The sequence below is a fragment of the Podarcis cretensis genome, assembly GCF_951804945.1.
Source record: "Podarcis cretensis genome assembly, chromosome: 2".
NCBI classification, from domain to species: Eukaryota; Metazoa; Chordata; class Lepidosauria; order Squamata; family Lacertidae; genus Podarcis; species Podarcis cretensis.
In genome coordinates, this window is record NC_137171.1 from 73,936,370 (window position 1) to 73,949,246 (window position 12,877).

Below are 12,877 nucleotides of genomic sequence, written 5' to 3' on the forward strand. Positions count from 1 at the left end.
CATCAGCCTCAGCCTGCATGGCCAATGGTCAGGGATTATGGGAGTTGCAGTCCAGCCAAGCCTAGACAGTCACTGGTTCCCCATCCCTGTACTGTAGCAATATGAGGGCACTGCCAAAACTGACACACTGGTGCCAGGATTTAGGACTGCAATATTAGCAGGTGAGTTTCCTGAAGTAACTACAATACTTTTAGTAGAGCAAAGTGAAACATGCTTAAAAGGCTTCTGCAACAGGCTACACTGAAGAAAGAAAACATTGCAGTGTTTTGTTTATATTTAAAAATATCATTTATTGTATTTTGTTGTTGTTTTTAAATATATTCTCTGTTCTCATTCATTTGCCCTTGCTCAGTCTGTCACAGTGAACAGGGGAGAGCTCAGTGAGCAACAAACCAGACATCACACAGGCACACATTCTCTGTCAGTCATCAAAGTATCCAAAATAAAACCAGAAATACAAAAGAAATCCAGGCAGAGGGGTTAGGGGGACACAAAAAGAAACAGACATTAGCTAAATATCCCAGGTCATGTTGGATTGGCAATGAGAGCAGAAGGTTTGACATATCTTTCAAATTACTCTGTAGAACTTGTCCACATGGTGCCCTTCAGCCATTTTGGACCACAGCATACATCAGCCCCAGCCAGCATGGCTGTTCACTGACGGTGGATGTAGTCCAAAATCCTTTGGAAAGCTTTTGGTTGGTCAAGCCTGTTTTAAGGTGGGGATAGGGAAATTGTGGCTCTCCAATGTGTTGTTGGTTACCAGCCCCATCAGAAATGGCCCGACAGTCAAGGATTATGGGAACTGTGGTTCAACAATACATGGAAGGCTCCAGGTTCCCCATCTCTGATGCAAAGGGGCCTTAGCCCTACCTGAATCTCAGTCTCTTGACATAGCAGAAATCTCTCATCTCCAGCTCAGCTCTAGGCTTATGGGGAAAGTGTATCCATCATTGTCCTGAGGATTTAGATATATAATGGCAGACCAACCATTCTAGTTTGAATGTACAAATCCTCTGCCCCCAGTGATCAGGTCACAAGGCTGAGGAAGGCAGAATGAATGCCAAGCTTGTTATCTTGGCCCAGGCACAACAAATTCTGGGGTCTTGGGTACCACCAGCTCCTTAAGAAATACAAAGTGTGCTAGAGTTGCCTGGATATGGTACCCCAGATGGAAGCTGGGGTAACACTTGATTGCTTCTTTCTCCCTCTCCCTTCCCCATATACAAGGATCAAAATAAAAGTGGATTAAGTGTCCACAGGCAAACTTTAGGGAAGCAAAAAATAAATAAGGTACATTAAAGTTTTAAATTTTTTGATTTCATTATGTTATTCAAAAGGCAACTATCCGCTTCAACCTACAAGTCAAGCTACCCCTAGCCAATGAGGTAGTGAATAACAACAGAATCCAGCTCTTTCTGAAGCCACATGGTGCTAAACAAAGCAGTGACATAAAAACTTAAGAACCAACTGGTTGTCGGTGTTATTGGGATGGTGGAAGAAAGGTACCCTGTTTTCTGCTGGGCTCCTTCCCCCGAAGGAAGGAAGGAAGGAATAAATATATAAATATATGTATAGAAGTTTGCTATGTCTGAGTACTGAAGATGGGATCATCCCACCAAGACAAATGCTTCAGCTCCATGCAGAGGGTACTCAGGAGCCTTCACTGTGTTATTTTTTAAAAAAGCAAATCATTAGTATATAATTGGCTACTTCAGAATGGGTGTGTCCTCTTCAAGAGGGGAAGATAGAGTCAAAAATACACTCAATTGTCCGAGCCCAATAGGCTTGTTTGGGAGGGAAGGAAGGATTCTGTGTGCTACGATGATGGGACCTGAAGTCTAGATGTTGACAGCTGACTAGGGTCAACCTTTCATGGGCTTCCAATGGCATCTAGGTACGAATGCACTATCATAGATTAAGGAGAAGGCTACAGCAAGACAACTTAACTGGTCGATATTCAAAGTCCCCCAAGGGTTACTATGGATAGCTACAGGTTTGTTTGAAAAAGAAGCAAACGTAGTAATAATAATAGTAGTAGTAGTAATCTATATTATACTTAGTAGTAGTGAAAAAGAATAAAAGCTACCATGGATATAAATAACGACAGTAACAATGTTTCGACATTCCTGGTGTGATGGTGACTCTGAAATTCAAGTAGTGTGCACATGCCAAGTGTGTTTTCCTCAAAGACAAAGTCAGAAAATAAAGAGAAGCTCTGAGGTTTTGGGCACTGGAATGGCCACAATTCCAGCACCTCCTCCTTGGCACAGGAATGGAATTAGGATAGCTGGGGAGAAAATACAGGAAGGGTATAATGGACGCCATCTCTTCTGCTGGCCGTTAACTTACTGTGCCCACTTAAAATAATACCACACCATGTCAGTGGGAAAAAGCCCCATCACTGTCCCATCAGGTTTTTAATTTTTATTTTATGTATATAGTTTTTTGTTTTTTTAAAAAATTGCTTCTATAGTCTGTCTTGAGGCAAACCAGCAGTGCCCTCAAAGCTGGAAAGGGTACTGTTTCAAATAGTCATTCATTCTCTTTGGTAGAGGCAACTGGTCTGTCTCGGCAGTCGACCGGTTGATCCGTAGCCTGCAGAAGTGCTGGAGGCTAGGAGGGCTGTCCCTGCGCTTGAGAGGCTGGATGAGTTTCAGGTGCACGGCCGAGACCTCCTTCTGCATAGGAGGCAAAGGCATGGGAGGCGGGTAAGGTGCGTCCGTTTTGCTCTCCACGGTGCAGGAAAGAACGTAATGCTGGATCAGGCTGACCACATCCGGGAAGGTCAGAATGCGAGGCTTGGAGAGGCAGTTTGAGTCTAGCCGGAACTTGCTGTCGGCATATTCGATGCGCACGTTGGTGGGGCCTCGGTTGGTCTTGACTGAGAGGGTGAACAAGTAGCTGGGGTGAGTGCTGTCCCGTACCAGGAAAGTCCCCTCGGGCATCTTCTGGAGCTGCTGCTTGGCTTCGCTGGCTGTGATAGAGCCCCAGTACCAGCCTAGAAGAGAGGCAGAAAGATAAGAAACACATAGAAGAAAAAGTACAAACTAGTCAAAGAATAATAGGGTTGGAGAGACTCAATATGGAGGCCGGCTGGCCGAAATATTGGGAATTAATAGAAAAAATTGGAGACAAATGGAGGTTGCAGAGCTTGGAGAAATTAAAGAATAAGGTGCAAGATTGGTTACATTACGCCCAAATCCAAGAGGTTTTTAAATTGGATAAAAAGATAGGATTCCAGGTGGAGAAGTCGAAATTAGAGACAGAACTGTTGGAACCAAAGACTAAGGTATTGTCGAGAATGTATAACTTGCTGCTTAAATGGAATACACAGGATGAGACTGTTAAATCAGCCATGATAAAATGGGCTCAGGATATTGGGTATAACATTATGTTTGAGGACTGGGAAAGGTTATGGACCACCGGAATAAAATTCACGGCATGTAATGCTTTGAAGGAGAATATTATGAAAATGATATATAGGTGGTACATGACCCCAGTCAAGCTTGCAAAAATATATCACCTGTCTGATAATAAATGTTGGAAATGTAGAGAGGCTGAGGGGACATTCTTTCACCTCTGGTGGACATGCCCTAAAGTGAAAGCCTTCTGGGAAATGATCTATAATGAACTAAAAAAGGTATTTAAATATACCTTTGTTAAGAAACCGGAGGCCTTCCTCTTGGGCATTGTCGGCCAGAAAGTGTTAAAGAAGGACAGAAGCTTCTTTATGTATGCGACAACAGCAGCAAGAATACTCATTGCAAAGTACTGGAAGACACAAGACTTGCCCACACTGGAAGAGTGGCAGACGCAATTGATAGACTATATGGAACTGGCTGAAATGACTGGCAGAATCCGAGACTTGGGAGAAGAAACAATGGAAGAGGACTGGAAGAAGTTTAAGGATTATCTACAAAAATATTATAAGTTGTATGAATGTTAAGTATTTGCACGATTTAGAAAATACCAGCTCCAGCAAATAGGCTTTGTAAAATAGAAAATTAAGTTATAAGTAAGAAAAGGTCAAAATTTAAGGCAATATTTTGTTTAATTTTAAGGTATGAGCAATTGATAAAAATCATTTTAAATTTAGAAGTATAATATTTGGAAAGTACAAAATAAGGTATGAAATAAGGTAATAATTTGCTGACATTCTGATTATAAATAATGCAGGGTAAGGAGATGCGAGGAAGTCCAGTTAGTTATATAAGAAAAGTTATATTGAATGGTTGGTTATATTTTTCTCTTTTTTCTTCTTTATTTTTTTATTTTTTATTTCTTTCTTTCTATATGGTTTCTTGGTGTATTTGTTTTGGTTTTTTGGTGTAGGGATCTTGTATTATGTATTTTGAAAATTTAATAAAATATTTATAAAAAAAAAAAGAATAATAGGGTTGGAAGGGAACTGGAGGTCCTCTATTCCAACCCCCTGCTCAGTGCAGGATCTACAACAGGGTTTCCCAAACTTGGGTTTTCAGCTGCTTTTGGGCAACAACTCCCATCATCCCTAGGTAGCAGGGCCAGTGGTCAGGGATGATGGGAATTGTAGTCCAAAACCAGCTGGAGACCCAAGTTTAGAAAACCTAATCTACAATCATAACGGAAAGTAATACAGGGAAAGGAGATGTATTTGTTTACTACTGCACACTGCAGTACGTTCACGGTGGCTTCTATGGGATTTCCCCACTTATCCAGGCTGACAGTCTAAGGCAGCCTTGTGGCTGAATATGGATTTGAATCCAGATCCCATTTTCCCAAGCTGGACCCTCTATCCACTAGCCCACATGGTAAGTCCCAATGAGCTAAGCAGGGATTCATGGTGTAGTGCTGCAGGTCCAGTCTCCCCAAGCCAGCTTTTCAGAAGAACATGGCGACATTTGCCTGGCTGCACTGAGATCTAATGAAAAGCCAACCAGTTCTCAAGGCCCATAATGCCCTTCTGAACTGTCGCCATTGCCACCCAATGGTGTGTCATCCATATCTCCACTGCAAGCAGCTTTCAACAGTCATTGTTGCCCATCAACCGCATGAATGCTTCCACTTCCTTGTTATTTGCACCTCTAGCACACATGGCACGCTCCACTACCAAGTCTCTGAGGGCTCTTACCAGATTCCCGCAGATATGAAAATGTTTTGGCAATGCATAGCAGATCCTCTTCTGGGTCTCGTGCTTGAGGCGGGCTGTTGTCCGGTGTGGGCGCCACAAAGGGTGGAGCAGGCTCTTCTTGGAAAGGTGTGACTGACAGAGGCTGCATGACTTGCTCTGACAGATTCGCTGCAAGGCCCCCAAGCGATAGGCTTCTGATCTTCTCCTCTGCCAGCAAAGGATGGGATCTGAAAGGAAGGGCATTGAGAATTAGTTTTGGGGTTTTTTAACCTTGCCTGGCAACCAGGTTGCATCAATGCATTGCTTCCTACTGTACTAACCCACTATGTGACAGCCTCTTACACTGCACAAGCAGATAAACAGAGGAAGAAGAAAGGGAAGAAATGCACACCACTTAACTGTGATAATAAGCACACAAAGGACTAAGACCCACTGAAGTGAGTGGGATATGCTTTTCAGTAAACATAAATGGGGTCGTGCAGGCTTGTCCCCAGACAGAAGATAACTGACAGCACAATCCTATGCATGTCTATTCAGAAAGAGTCCTATTGAGTTTGGTGGAACTGCTCCCAGATTACTGTATATAGGATTGCAGCCTCAAATACTCTTTCCATGCCTGTGGCTTTTCGGTCCTACAGACCCAGTCTTTTTCTTTCTCTTTGATTGCAACCCATAAACATTTAGCTGGGAACAAGTCTCAATGAATCCACTTACTTCTGAGTAGATGCATACAGAACTTCACTTGATTCCCTGACTATATCCCATTAAAAATCAAATGCACTAAAAGAGAAATTTGGAATAAGTTTTAAAATTCACTCTTATGCTTTTCAAATATAGTGCTCTATTTTCTACTGCATCTCAAACATTACTGTGCCTGAATAATAATTACCAACACATACGCAGGGGAAAGTGTTGAAGCGATTTTGGGTGTACATGCGTCTTACACAACGTCTCTAAGAGCTGAAGAGTCAAAGAATAGCATATACGCTTACAGGCAGCCTACAGTCGGATCTGTTCTTGCTACACTTATTGTCTGGCTCCTCTCCTCCTCCTCTGCCAGTTCCATGTCCCACCACTCTTTTCCAGCTACCCACCAAGACTGCACCCATCAGGAAATACAAACTGGAAGCTCATTAGCCCCAAGTGAACTTGTCTAAAAACCTGTGGAACTGGCAACAAGGATGGACTCTGGTAATATGGCGCCCTGAGTGAGGACAAAATTGCCCCCCCCCCTCTTTCACTCTGTGTATTATTAGTAGTAGTAGTAGTACTAGTAGTAGTATACTGCCCTATACCCATAGATCTCAGGGCATAAATTTACAATATTAAAACCAGGAAATGGGTAATAAAAACAAAAACAAAGACAACCCAATAACACACACACACCCCGCCGCTTCCACAACACATTTTAAAGGGGCATTGGCCAAAGGCCTGGTTAAAGAAGAATGATTTTGCCTGGCATTCTTGTGCAGGGCAATGGCCTGCATTGCCCTAAATCCAGCTGTGCTGGTGAGGCACACAGGCAGCAAAGTCAAAGTGTGTGAGTCCCATTTGCAAAAGGCCTTTCTGCTTTGGTTGTACAGCCTGCCACTTCTTTGGTTAAAAAAAACCCACCCCAACGCATGGCAGACATTGCATGCAGTGTCAACGACACCTTGATGAAAACAAGGGATAAGGTTACATATCCATCCTATCCCATTGGTACACTGGTAGCTCGGGTTAAGTACTTAATTCGTTCCAGAGGTCCGTTCTTAACCTGAAACTGTTCTTAACCTGAAGCACCACTTTAGCTAATGGGGCTTCCTGCTGCCGCCACACAATTTCTGTTCTCATCCTGAAGCAAAGTTCTTAACCCGAGGTACTATTTCTGCCTTAGCGGAGTCTGTAACCTGAAGCGTATGTAACCCGAGGTACCACTGTATTCTGCTGGTTGTTACCGGTATTTTCCCTCTCCACATAGCCTGGTGGTCTTGCTGCTTGGCTCCCTTCAATTAACCCAGTTGAATATGGAAGTCTAAAGATGAGTCAACAAAAAAAGCACAGAGAAAAGTGCATGTATCACCCACAAGGGATGTGAATGCCGAGATCATCATCATCTTCTTCTAAGCAATTGTTTTCTGAGCTGCAAGCTTTTGCACCTCCCCAAAAGGGGAAATGCACGAAAACACAAAAACCTTATCTGGAACACACCCACTGCAAGGCGGCAGGCAGTACAGTTACAAATATGATTTGTGTGCTAAATTTAGACATTGCTAGAAATTCACAGTGCTAAAGTTTTGAAGTGAGCCACACCTTTCCTCCATAACCATGAGACAAAGTCCTTCTCAGGCAAACCATGGCCAAGAACCATTTGCCAGCTCAGTTTCTCAATTCTGTTCCACTCCATAGCTTTTCTAATGCCGCCTTTCAAAGGCACCTACGCATGTTGGCCCGGGCTCTTAGTTTCTTTGTACCTTGTGTAACCACTTTACTCTCCAAAGTGGGTGTGATAGCAACCGGCAAATCTGAACGTATCAGTAATTTGCATGGTAGTAAATGACTAACAAAGTGAAAAGGCAGGAAGTAGCTGTAATTACCAGCAAGGCTTCATTACAGGAGTTCTCAGTTCCAAATTCAGTTGGTTCAGGTCCATCACTGGACCTGAATGTTACTATAAAGGGCAGTCCATAAAGATTACGGTACCTGTAATAAGGAATATTGTACACTTTGGACTGATCTTTTCTCTGTTGTGATGCCTTCATTTTTGCTTCCACCCATACGGGGAAGAGAGAAATGTCATTGAATGTCACAATTACCTGAATCTGCTTTGTTCTTAATACTTTTCTGTGGGAGGGAAGATGTGGGGTCCCACAGAATTAGAGATAATGAGGTGGGAGGGTTCATGCTCACAAATGAAAGTGCCCTTCTGTTTTCAGAAATATCTGGTTCATGAGGAAAATGTTGAGCAGTCCTGGGAATTCTGATGCATGCGTAGCAATCTAAATATTTAAATCTTCGGCATAACCTTTAATTCTCATTCCCAACTGGAATCAAGTTTAAGCATCTCTGCCCATAAATACCTTGCAGTCCTTGTCTCTGTCTTCTTCCTTGCCTACTTTAGACTGTAAGCTCTCAGTCTGGGTTTTGTTTCTGCATTGCTTTGCATTGCTTATGAAACTCAGTAGAGCTACATATATTTTAATGGCTCACATGTAAATAATAAATAATTTAAAAGATTAAAAAACAAAACAAAATCCAGAGATTCTTAGGAAACCCTGTCCCATATATTATAGGAACAGAATGGCCAAATCAGTTCCTATTAAGCTGACATATATATGCTTCTGATAGTAAGGGTGGAGGGAAATCCTAATAATATCAGCTTCTGCTTTTGTTGCGTGGTTTCATCTTTCTTGCACAAGATGTAACGTCGTCGTCCTTTCCTCTCACCCTCCTAGAGATGGATGTTTACCACTCGTATGAGAAAACGGACAATGAGCTTGCCTTACGCACCAACCCCAAATAGTAGCTAACAAAACAGCCACTCCAGCTGGCAGGCTCTAAAGGCCTCAGAGTTTCTTGGCCAAAAGGAGAAGAGGGCATGAGGCCCTGTAACCCATCTTATTTTCTGAACTGGATACTTGGCATGGGCTTCTCTGAACCATAGGTCTGCTTGCTGGGATTACAAATACCAGGCAGAGAGGGCAAAGGGCCTGGCATGGTGGAAACGGTCTCCTCTGTAACTGAACCCAAACCTCTATTGTTTGTAGAAATAAATAACCTTATCCCAGTCCTTTAAATCTTATTCCTGGAGTTTGCAACACATGTCCCTTCTTTAAAATAACGTTTTAAAAGCATTCTAGTCTGCCCCTTGTTTTGTTTTGTTTTTGCAGCAGGGGGAGTGATGCTGTGCTCTGTGATGTTAATACCATTTTTTGCTAGGTCTTTCCCTGCATTCGGTCTCCTTAGAGAAACAGTCCTTGCAGTTCATGCATCCTGGCTGCTTAACTAGGGTATGAAAGGGAGACAAGAGTGAAATTTTGTGCTTCAACCAAGTGAAGGGCTCCAGGGTGTGACAGAAAGGGATTTGCAGCAAAGAAGGAATGATGAAGACGTGTGAGAGCTGCCACCACAGCAGCATCCCTAATGGCCTGCCGCCCGCATGATGAGCATGGGGGTGGTGGTGGTACAGCGATGTCATCCGCCCTCACAGCTGACACCTGGTGTGCACTGCACCCGCCTTCCTCTGCCAGTGCAACTGGGAATACGAGAAAGGCTGGTGTGAGTAGTAAGCCGGGGAATATCTTTGAGTAGGTGTGCAAGAAGATAAGAAGATAAAAATGTTCATGCCAAATGAGGTAGTAGCTTTCTAAATATGATCTGAGAGGAACATAAACTGAAGCAGACTGGGCATAAACATAGGGCAGACAGGACAATAATAAAAATGAAATTGTACCCTTCCTGCAAAAAGAGGTATCTCTTTTAGGGAGTATCAGAAAAGCATCTACATCATCAAAGTGTGATTGCTCAGAGGAAGGACACAGACTGAGAACCAGTGTGCTGTAGTTGATCATTCTGGACTGGTTCACATCTCTACTTATATCCATGAAGCCCAATGGATCTATGTACTTTGGAGGTTTGTTCTGAGGACAAACCTCATGTCTATCACCTGGGCCCTTTGGAGTAATGTCAGTCTTTCTAGGATTAAAGAGATATGAGCCATGTGGTTTATTAGCTAGTTCTAAATTAAGGAATGGTAAACCTATCAAAATAGCAACAATGGTTTAATCAGAAATTAACACAACAACCAGTATACTTCTCAAGCTGAGCTACTTAGGAAAATGTGAAAGGCATTCCACAGTTTTAAAGAAAGGTTGCAAACCTTCTCCAAAGAATTATTAGTTCTGGGGAATAAAAAATAAATTAGCAGCCCCAAAACTAAAGCTCAAAGTTCTGGAGTTGCTTACTTCCCCAGCAAACCAAAGTTAAATGGCAAGATAAGAAGATTCAGGAAATTCTCCAGCCCTGTGCTTTATTGAGTGCTTTTCTATTCTCCCTTGGGAATTCTGCTTAAGTGAGCAGGAGACAAGTGGCTTCTAACCTGCACAAAATTCTAGACAGCCCCAGGTTAAAACCAGCACAGGAAGCAAATGAACTGTAAACCAACAGAGGAAGAGGAACGATTCACACCATTATAGCAATTTTAAAATGTGTTGCATTTTAAATGCTTTACACTTAAAGCAATATGATACCGCTTTAAACAGTCATGGCTTCCTCCAAAGAATTCTGGGAGTTGTTAGGAGACCCCTATTCCCATCCCATCCCATAGTTCCCTGTGAAGAGGGATTGATTGTAAAATCACTCAGGGGATTGGTTTTTTTTTGGGGGGGGGAGGAGCACCCTTAACAAACTACAACTCCCAGAATTATTTGGGGGAAGCCATGACTGAAGTGGTCTTGTAGTGCTTTAAATGTATGGTGTGAATGAGGACAAAGACTAAATTAGAGCAGATGTGTTTTGAGACTCGTCACACGAACAGAAAGTATTAGCAATGAAAACAAAGAAACTGGAAAATTGTTGTTGTGTCTAGCCAGCAATACATAGAAGCAATAGAGGAGGTGGAAACCCCCACCTCTGCCAGAGTGGAAAGGGGCAAAAACTTCTAGATTCTCTTTTGGAATAGTTTTAAATGGCATAGCTCTTAATGACTATATAACTAGGTAAGTATTTTACATTGCTTGAGTGTGGAATGTCAGACAACATGCAGTCTTAGTGTACAGGTACCACCCCTTGATATCTGAAGTAACTGTAAATGTTAGTCTGGCAGCACGAGTATGAATTCTAGTTGGGACTCTTTGGTGTGATAGTAAGAACAGTGGGATACATCTAGTCAAACTGAAATATTGTGCTGTCCTTAAGTTTCACAAATGCAGTAACATGTAGATAGTTGCGTGACCAGCGTGCCATGTATACATCACACACACACACACACACACACACACACACAGAGTGAGTCTTGGGTAGATAAGCTATTATCAGTTACAGCAATCTATGTATATTTTTGCAGTGGTGTTGGTTTTTTTTTTTTTTAATTATCTGAAGATGGTTAAAACAGTAGCCCTTCACTACTCACAACAAACTGTTCTGTACCAACTCAAGAGTATTTTCTGTATGTTTGGAATTCTCTTCCAGTTGATCCCCACACACTGCTCCTCAGTTTAAGTAAGATTATAAAGCCTTTTTGCTGCAATTGCATGCCCACTTATCTAGAAGTCAGGCCTACTGAACTCAGTGGGACTTTTTTTTCTGAGTGGACATGTACAAGATTGCACTGTTCATCTTTAATCAAACACGCACAATAGAAACAGCAACTCTCTTCCTTCCACTTCTTTTAAAAGCGTATTGAATTTTGTTAACTTGATGTGCTGCATGTTTACCTTTTTAAAAATGGGAACCTGCACAAAGGGTGACCTTCAACTGAAATAAAGTAACTTAAACACACACACTGATTTGAATTGAAATCCCTTATTTAAAGAAAAGGGGGTTTGAGGACTTGTTCCACAATACCTTTTCAGTACTTTTTAAAGTGGGATAAGAAAATTGCAAAGTCTTTGAGGGATCTTACCCTTGAACACAGAGGATCATGTCACTCCAGGACCAAGGAAAGAGCATCAAGTCTTCGGGGAACTGGGGGAAAAGCTCTCCCTCTTTTGGGTTTCTTCTTTATGGTCGGTCTTTGTTCCCAAACAGGAGGTACCACAATCGGCCAGTAAGTGACTCGGAAAAAGAAGGCTGGATGAAGACCCAGAAGCCTTCTCAAAAGCACCTTGGAGATCACTCGCTGAAAAGCAGACAGTTTGAGGTATCCAGAAAGTCTTTGCTCAGCAAGTTACGAGTAAGAAAAGGTACGTAACCTTAGCAGTTTTCCACTGAATTCTTGCAGAGGTGAATTTTTAAAAAAAAAAATTACACGGGGAAAAGAAAAGAATATGAGAGAAGGAAAGAAATCTCCTTCCCGGTGGCGTATAAAATCACCAGCAACAACTGGAAAGAAAAATCAATAAATACGTCTCAATAAATAAATCTCTCTCTTGTCTTAAACGCGTGGAAGAAGTGAGCAGAGAGAGTTGCAGCTCGCCTCGACGCTGCCTCTTGAAGTAATCTTGAAGCTCTGGGAGGGGGGAAGCCACTACTAAGTAATCTTTTGTTTGCTCCCTTTTAATCTATTCCAGGAAGTGGTGGATTCCTGGAATTGTATTGTATTCACATCACTGTGCCGACATTAACAAGAAAAAAGAGAGAAATATATAAATAGATGCGTCCGTAGCAGAGACCTTGCTGTCAGGCTTGCTCTCCTGGAATTAAAATAATCCCCCCAACAGATCACCAAAATATCCCCCAGCCGGAAAGGGAGAGGGTTTTTCAAGGGATCCGGCTGAAAAAGTTGCTGGTTGTTTTCAGGCTTATCCAGCATTGGCTGCCGCCGCTCTCTACGTTCAAGGAAATACCTTTGATAGATTTCCAAGAACTTTCCAGGAAAGCGGGGCCGGACCGCGTCCTTCTGCCAATCAGAGCGAAGGAGGGCAGGGCCGGGCCTCGGAGCCCTGCCAATCAGGGGCGGATGACGTCGGGTGCTGCAATGATCCGAGCCCAGTAGACACGCGGAGAAACCCGCACGCCAACGCGGAGGCAGAAAAGGAAGGGCGGTGGAGGCGGGGAGCAGCAGCGGGAAGCCTGGCGGGCGTTGCTAGTAGCCATTTGGCAAGAGGGGCCAAGCGCCCGCCGCTT

The 12,877-nt window shown here is 42.9% G+C and overlaps 1 protein-coding gene across 1 annotated transcript; it reads right to left on the reverse strand.

The window, feature by feature from the left end:
• Nucleotides 1-264: 264 nt before the first annotated feature.
• Nucleotides 265-12,587, reverse strand: CISH (cytokine inducible SH2 containing protein). Its single transcript, XM_079964294.1, has 3 exons — nt 11,715-12,587; nt 5,114-5,340; nt 265-3,001 (listed from the first exon to the last, which is right to left on the reverse strand). Exons 1-3 carry the CDS (start codon nt 11,759-11,761, stop codon nt 2,505-2,507), a joined length of 771 nt encoding a protein of 256 aa, XP_079820420.1. The 5' UTR covers nt 11,762-12,587; the 3' UTR covers nt 265-2,504.
• Nucleotides 12,588-12,877: the final 290 nt, after the last annotated feature.

Bases quoted from the DNA above. Each gene is read 5' to 3' on its own strand.
- CISH (XM_079964294.1), bottom strand. From the start codon at position 11,761: ATGCTCTTTCCTTGGTCCTGGAGTGACATGATCCTCTGTGTTCAAGG. The intron at 5,341-11,714 runs GTAAGATCCCTC...CCTTCCTTTCAG, and splicing joins ATGATCCTCTGTGTTCAAGG to ATCCCATCCTTTGCTGGCAG. The intron at 3,002-5,113 runs GTAAGAGCCCTC...CCTCTCTTCTAG, and splicing joins TTCATATCTGCGGGAATCTG to GCTGGTACTGGGGCTCTATC.